General features: G+C 30.7%; 1 protein-coding gene across 1 annotated transcript; it reads left to right on the top strand.

The window, feature by feature from the left end:
• The first annotated feature begins 2,190 nt into the window (after window positions 1-2,190).
• On the top strand, window positions 2,191-3,394 carry LOC131065739 (glutathione S-transferase U24). Its single transcript, XM_058000360.1, has 2 exons — window positions 2,191-2,571; window positions 3,003-3,394. Exons 1-2 carry the CDS (start codon window positions 2,206-2,208, stop codon window positions 3,357-3,359), a joined length of 723 nt encoding a protein of 240 aa, XP_057856343.1. The 5' UTR covers window positions 2,191-2,205; the 3' UTR covers window positions 3,360-3,394.
• The last annotated feature ends 5,280 nt before the right edge of the window (window positions 3,395-8,674 follow it).

Genomic DNA, 8,674 nt, shown 5'->3' with positions numbered 1-8,674 from the left:
AAACTTGGGTTAGGCTAGATGGGAGGTTAGAAGAAGGTTAGAGTTAGGAGACATGTGACTAAAAGGAATTATTTGAATTCAAATAAAAGGAAGAAAAAGGTGACATGCCAAATAAAATAATTAAAAAAATTTATTAAGTAGAAGAAGGATAGAGTAATTAATTAATTAAAAGATTAATCAATTATTTAGACTTGGCTCGATTAATTAAATTAATTTAGCCAGAAGGGATGTCATAACCAATTAAATAATATTGATTATTTAATTAATATAGGTGACTAAGGGAGTTATATTTGATTAAATTAAGATAACCAAATTTAAGTGTCTACGCCTATATTGATTAAGCCTCCTCCAATATGTGGTAACCCTTATGTACAAGCATGGCCTACCAAAGATCAATTCATAAATGCCTAGTGAAACCACATCTACTAGTACTTCTCCTTGTATTTAGAACTAATTGTAATTTAAATGTCCTATATTTGTTCACCATAATATTCAATTATCCCTGGGTTGACCCCGCAGTGCAATGGTAAGTTGCAAACCACTGTTGATAGTGGGTCTTGTGTTCGAATCCCCGCTCGTTTGCTTGTGTGTGCCTATGTTGGAGGAGGTTGTTGGTTCGTGCTTCCAGTCTCGTCATGTAGCTTGCGGTTGGTGTTGTCTGCTGGAGGCGTTAATGCATCTTCCTGTACAATTCTCGTACACTGACGTGGTGGTGTGTCCTGTGACCGACAATCCAACGAGGGTGTTAATGCCCCTTTCAATGCTAACTATTCTGACAGGAAGATTAATTGAACGATGTGGTGCGACGAATAACACATGGAGCGATAAGGTGAGGGAGATATAAGGGGTTATGATGGAGTGATAAGGAGAGACCGTGGAGAGATAAGGAGAGGAGATTGGAGAGATAAGGAGGTAATGGTTGTTGATGTTAGAACTAATGCTTAGAGGTGTTAATACCTCAGATATATAAAAAATAGGAATGAGGCCCCCTGGTTTGTGGCCTCACCTAGCGGTTGGACTAGGCTAAAAATCCATGTCACCGATCAAAAAAATAAAAAATAAAAAATTCAGTTATCCCTTAAGCCAAGGCTATTAAGGGCGATCCATCAATTGCAATTCTAACTCATTTACAAGTTTTTAATAATTTAAATCATCTTGAAAACAAGTATGAAAGAGATAACCTACCTTGTTGACCTTGATAGAGGTCTTCTTTCAATTTAGACCTTTCAATCATGAAATACACATCTTTACATACAAAAAAAGATATTATATCATCTTAATTAGAATTTCTATTTATCTCTTTACCCTTGTTCATCACTATGTTGTTGGCATCCTTATTTTGTCTTCAAAATTGTACCAAATTTTAGAATAAATAAACCACATCTTCTAGCACTTCTCCTTGTATTTGGAATAATAGAAACTTAGATTTGCATTGTTTCTTCACCATGTTCAACCAAGAACATAAAACAAAGGGTGTTTCACTAGGTGTAGCTCTAACTAATTTACATTTTTTAACAAATTAAATTGACTTAAGAAGAAGTATTATAAAAAGAACCCACCTTCTTGACCTTGATAAAGGTCTTGATAGATAGAAAAGTTTTGCAAATTCACCTTCTTCTTTCACTTCAAAACTTTCAATCATGAAAGACACATCTTTACAAACGACACAAAAGACTCTATCATGAAAATAGAATTTCCATTTATCTGCTTACCATTGTTCAATAATAATATTGTTGGTATCTTTCTTTTTCCTTCAAGATAGTACCAAATTTTAAAATAAATAAACCAAATCATGATGCACAATTCAATGTGAAAAATGCCACAAATAATGACTAATCTGAACTAATTGTTTTTAAAAGTTGAAGATTAAATTGGATACCATGATTATCCATTTACTAATCAACGAAAAGTGGTGTAAAAGAGCAAGCTACATTTCACAATATGATTGACTGATTTGGTAGTGGGGATGTAGAAGATTACTTTTTAATCCGTGAGTTCACATGAAATGCAACACTTGTTACCCTCAATCATTGCAAACGAAGAGAATTTTCCTTGATGGAGATGTTATTAAAGTCACCTTCCCATCTTTTGTTTTCATTCCCAATTCCAAATTTTACTGCAACCATTTACATAATATATTATTATTATTATAATAAATGAGGTGCGGGCCATATCGGAGTTAATAATTGCGGGAAGGCTGGTTGAATGAGTATTTATATACCCAATGCGGTTGATGAGCAGAGGGAGAGCAGTGAAATGATGGACGAGGTAAAATTAATATCATTCCTGTTAAGTCCGTTTGGTCGAAAAGTGGAAATCGCTCTGAGGGCAAAGGGGATCGCGTATCAAGTGGTGGAGGAGGATCTGAAAAACAAATCAGAAATTCTTCTGGAAGCCAATCCCGTCTACAAGAAGATCCCTGTTCTTATTCACAGGGGCAGATCAATCTGTGAATCCAGACTCATCGTTGAATATATCGATGAAATGTGGCCATCTGCTCACCAATTGTTCCCCCAGGACCCTTACGATCGTTATCTCGTGCGATTCTGGGCAGATTTTCTGGATCACAAGGTCATTTAGTCTGTTCTTTGCATGCTTCTGTGTAATATGCGCCTAAAATGAATGATTGATTTGAGTTTTTGGTCATTTAATCTGTTCTTTGCATGATTCTGTTTAGTATGTACCTAAAAATGAATGATTACTTTGAGTTTTAGGTCATTTAATCTATTCTTTTGCATGCTTCTGTGTATTATGCGCCTAAAATGGGTGATTAATTTGAGTTTTTGGTCATTTAAATTGTTCTTTTGCATGCTTCTGTGTAATATGCGCCTAAAATTTGTGATTAATTTGAATTTTTGGTCATTTAATCAATTCTTTTGCATGCTTCTGTGTAATATGCGCCTAAAATGAATGATTAATTTGAATTTTTGATCATTTAATCTATTCTTTTGCATGCTTCTGTGTAATATGCGCCTAAAATGAATGATTAATTTGAGTTGCAGATCAGGGGAATCGGAATTATGTGCGCGGATCAGAAAGGGGAAATGGAAATTGTGAGAGAAGAGTACAAAGAGATGTGGAGCAGAGTGGAGAGTGGGGTGGGAGAGTTGGAGAAGAGGGGAATGGTGTTGTGTGAGGGAAAGAGGCAAGTAAATTATGTGGACGTTGTGATGGGATCATGGATGCCATGGTTTGTCCCCTTGGAAACCTGTGGCGGCCTAGTCTTTCCCTCGCTTGATGATTGCCCCGCTCTGCACAGATGGCTCCGAGCCCTCGCTCGGAACACTCTTGTCACTTCCACTTTCCCCACCTCCACACAGATGATGGACTATGCCAGAAAACGCTTCCATCTCCAATGAATTTTTTAATTAACAAAAAAGATTTTCATGTGTCCCTTGAATTCTTTATTCTCAGTTTATTAGTTAACGTATTTTAAATAGTAAGTAACGTGCTTGTTGAATGAATGAATGGAAGGAAGATTGTATGATGCTATAAGATAGAGTAGTTTAAGGATCAAGAATCACAGTCTTAAGATATTTTCAAATTTGTTTTTTGTTGTCAGATTTTCTAATTTATTTAAGTTTTTGAATGAATGAAAGATTTAAAAGAAATCAAGTACAGTCTTAAATTATCTTTAAATTTCTTTTATTGTTGGATGTTTTAAATAGCTTAAGTCCTTGAATGAATGAAATTTTTTAATGATGCACACTAGATGCAGTCTTAAACTATTTTCAAACTTCTTTTGTTATGGGATGTCTTAAGAGGCTTAAGTCTTTGAATGAATGGAATTTTTAACGATGTACACGAGATCAAATAGTTTAAGAGATCTAGAATCATAATCGTAAATTTTCTTCAAACTTTCTTTGTTGTGGGATCTCTTAAGTTGCTGAAGTCTTTGAATGAATGAAAGAATTTAATGATATTCACAAAATCAAGTAGTTTAAAGGATGAAGAACATAAGTGTTAAATTATCTTGAGACTCCTTTTTTTACTAAGTTGCTTAAGTCTTTGAATGAATGATATATTTCAATGATGTTGGGGAGACCAAGTAGTCTAAAAGATCAAGAACCATTGTCATAATTTAATTTTTAAACTTTTTTTGTTGTCTAATCTTCCAACTTGCTCAAGTCTTCGAATGAAATGAAATGATTTAATAGTGTTTATGAGATGAAGTAGTCTAAAGGATCAAGAATCGTTGTCTTAAACTATCTTCAAACTTATTTTGTTGTTTGCTTAAGTCTTTGAATGAATGAAAGATTTTGAGTTCATGAGATCAAGTAGTTTAAGGGATGGAAATGCAATCATAAACTATCTTCAAACTTCTTTTGTTGAAGTTGCTTAAGTCTTTAAATGAATGAAAGATTTCAATGATGTTCATGAGATCAAGTAGTCTAAGGGATGGGGGACCACAATCTTGAATCATCTTCAAACTGTTTTTGTTATCCAATCTTCTAAGTTGCTCAAGTCTTTGAATGAATGAAAGGATTTAATGATGGTTATGGGATCAAGTTGTCTAAGGGACCAAGAATCCAAGAATGACACTCTTAAACTATCTTCAAACTTCTTTTGTTGCCAGGTTGCCAAAGTTGCTTAAGTTTTTGAATGAATGAAATATTTTAATGATGCTCACTAGATCAAATAGTTTAAGAGACGAAGAAAATAGTTCTAAATAATCTTCAAGCACCTTCTATTTTTAAATCTCTTTAAGTTGCTTAAGTCTTTGAATGAATGAAAGATTTTAATGATGTTTACTAGACAGTAGTCTAAGGAACCAAGAATTACAGTCCTAAATTATCTTCAAACTCTTATTGTTGTTCTATCTTCAAAATTGTTGAAGTTTTTGAATGAATGAAAGATATTAATGATGTTTGCAAGATCAAATAAGCTGTAAGATCAAGAATCACAATCTTAAATTATCTTCAAACTTATTTTAATGAAAGCTTAATATTTACTAAATCTAATATTTTCAAACAATTATTGATGTGAGATCTTTTAAATTAAGTCTTGTGTTCATACTTTCATCTTTATTTTATTATTGGAATTTTATAAATTTGAAGGAGTAAATTATGTTTTCTGTAGAAGTCTTCCTTTATTTTCAGTTCAAGTTTTAAATAAACTGTAAGTAATAAATAAGGGTGCAAGTTGTGCGGTGAAAAATTTATAATGCGGCCACTTGTCCACATGTGAATGTCGTACGTAGCAATTGGAAAACGAATCTTTTGTGTACACATTTAATACTATTAAAGACACGTCACTCTTCCTGAGATTCCGTTGTCTTTCTTTTTATATTTTCACCAATTCTAAAAAGAATATAATTATTTTAAGAAAAACTAACACGGGATTGTAGCATTCAAGACTTGTCCAATTTCCAAATTAAAACGGCTAAAAATTATAAGAGACAAATTATATTTGGTTCTTGTGTATTATTGGATATAAGGATTGTAAAATAGTGATTTTTTTTTTTTTGAAAAAATAAAGTGGCTAGAATATATTTACTTCTAGACTTGAGTAGTTCAAAATTAAAATCAAGGTAGTATGAATTTTGAATCAACAATATGTTTGATCTTATTGATTCATTTGGTAATTTAATAGTAAAAATTTAATAAATAGTGGTTATTAGATTTTGCATAAATAGTGCATTATTGTAATTATTGTCAGTTAATTGTAGGTAAAGTATGTCAAAAGATATCATATTTGTTCATTATTCTACTTAAAATAAAAATTATTATATTGTAATTAATATTAAATTATTATTATATTATGATATTGTAATTACTATTAAATTATAATTAAAATGTGATTATATTGTTATGTTTTAATATTCTTATTTTTATATTTCCATTAAGCATCTAGTACCAAATTATTATTATTATATTTTAATATTTCTATTAAATTCTCAATCAATCCAAAAAATCTATTAAGACTACATCATTATTATAATATTGTCATATCATTATATTAATATTTTATATTCTTGATTTAGTGTAGTGAATTTTATGAATGAACATTTCCAATCCCCCATAATAATATTAGATTGAGATAATTATGAAGTTAATGATGGAGATAGACAGATTTGATTGGTAGTTGAGAGGTAGAAATGAAGACAATTAGCATTAAATAATTAAATATTATTTAATTGAGAGGAGAAAATAAATAACAATTAAAATATTATTTATTTTTAAATGAGATTTGTTTACAAAAATGAAGAATATTAACTTATATATAAAAATATAAGTTTAAAAAATAATAATTAAATATTTTTTTACTTTTCATGTATTGAAGTGTCACAAACACACCAAATCAAATGTTACTAAACGTCTATATGTGAGCGTAATACACCTTTGGACTAATGAGTGAATCAATTTTATAAACATAAAATTAAGTATATTTAGTGTTTAATTATATCTAGTGTAAGTATTTTTAAATAATAATAATTTAAAAGTCAACAATGCAATTTTATAAAAGAGGCTTTTATTAAGGCATAAATAATTTTCATCTTGACACCTCATGATATAGAAGGATTATTATGATGGCTATAATAGTGTTCAATTTCATTCAAACAACAAAGAATTGATAGAGTTGAAATTTGAGCCTTGAATTAATGTTTGAATAAGACTTACATCATTGATATAGTTGAAATTTTCTCACAATAATTTAATGCATTGAAAATGTAATATAGATTTTTATTTATGTTTTGATTGTTCCCAACACAAACTAATAGGAAAAAAAGATAAATGATATTTTTTAAATTATTAGATAAAAAAATAATTATTGACTATAAAATGGTTGCTCAAATTTTTTAATTCTATATGATTATTCATGAAATAAGTAAAATAAATTGCATTCAAATAAAGTAAACTAGCGATTTCATTGTAGTGCGGAATGGATATGCTAGAGAGGTTTTAAATAAGAATTTATAGGTGCTTAAGTAAATGAAGAGTTGCACTCAATATATTTCCTCATGGACACATGGTATATTTAAATTATTGGCACAAAATAGTTGATTGAAAATTATCAACTTGAATTTAGCTCCAAGCACCAAGTGTTAGGTACATAGTCACAATATGTCGATAGTTTGATCACACTTTAACTAGCATGAGACTCATGGTGTAAATCTTCATGACTTCTTGCTTGATAATTGATGGGCATAATCTATTGTACATGATATTAAAATCTTGCAAGTATATGAGTCTACCCACATGGAGATATGTCAACCAATTAGTATCTAATGCATCAACAAATGTGTTGACATAAGGGACTTGCATGATTTCACTCTACTATAATTATGTCCACTATGTATCTAGTGTTTTTTTTAATGTATATAGCTATGTTATGTGATGTGTTTAACTACTATTACCTACAATATCTAAATAATTAAATTTGGCCCACAGTTACCAATGGTCATTCTCATCATTTGACATCAATATCAAATTTATAAATGCATATGCATGTGTAGATTTGGAGCCATACTTGAAATTGATTATTAGATTTTGTTTTCAATCTAATCTCAAATATGAGTCAAATGAGTCCAATTCTTCAACTAGATGAAAATTTTGAATTAATTCTAGAACTAAAATTTTTATGTAAGTGGGTGAGTCTCTTAAGGAAATAGGGTCATTGCTATCAAAGATCCTAGGTGCCTAGCTCAAGAAAATGACATAGTTATCAACATGATGGAAATGTATTTTGAGAAATCAATTAAATACAAGTAGTAGCAAGAGTGTTCATATTTTTACTATGAGGATTGTTAGAGTAAAGGTATTAGTTTACTTGATTAATTAAATCATATTGATTTAATAATTAAGTCACCTTTTCTCTATTTCACTTAAGCTAAATTTAGGAAGCTAAACTTAGGAATATTAATAATTAATTTATTATTAATTATTAATTGTTTTTAGGGTTTTCCTTTTTGGGTTTGATCTCCTTTTATAAGGATTGATCCCTTTGTAATCCTAACCAATCTGATTATTATTATTATTGCATTCTTTTGCTCTAGGTTTTCAAAGCAATCTTTGTGTTTTGTGAATCTTCCATTGTTGTGATAAGTTATTTGCATACAAGTGTTAATTGGGTTTTGTGAGGTTGTATTTCCATAACTTTAACATGGTATCAGAGCTTCAGACCTGAGGCTTTCCTGTTCTTCTAATTGGGATATTCTACCAGAGAAGGTCTTCTGTGCAATTTGGGTTGATTTGAACCTCAACATTAAATTCAAAATGTGGGAAATAATCAAGATTGACCTTTTGTTTGTCAATTTTTTATTCACGGGGCCAGATCTGTGAGGGTTTGAAAATTCAGCTTTTCTTGTGATCTAGGGGGGCACCTATTTTTCGGAGCAATTTGGGCCCAAAAGGACCTCACACTTGGCTTCAGGAGGCCGATTCCATGAATTTTGATATAAAATTTGATATATTTAGACATCGTTGACCTCCGAGGCAAAAAACAAATGCCTATATGGCCGCTTGCACGCACTTCGAGGAAAAAATAGATTTTTAAAAAAAAAAAATTCATTCTGGGTTTTTTAATTTTTTTCAATAAATAAATAAATAAAGAACTTAAAACAAAAACTTATGAAAAAAAGTTTTTTTTAACCCTCAAAGAGGGGGGTCGTTAGCCTCTGCAAGTCTGTACGACTTGCTGCAGGTCATGGACCCTGCATCGGGCCCTTTTATGT

This window comes from Cryptomeria japonica, chromosome 7 (assembly GCF_030272615.1).
Source record: "Cryptomeria japonica chromosome 7, Sugi_1.0, whole genome shotgun sequence".
NCBI lineage: Eukaryota > Viridiplantae > Streptophyta > Pinopsida > Cupressales > Cupressaceae > Cryptomeria > Cryptomeria japonica.
Note: the sequence above shows the minus strand (reverse complement) of the source record. Positions and strands in the feature narration are given on the sequence as shown.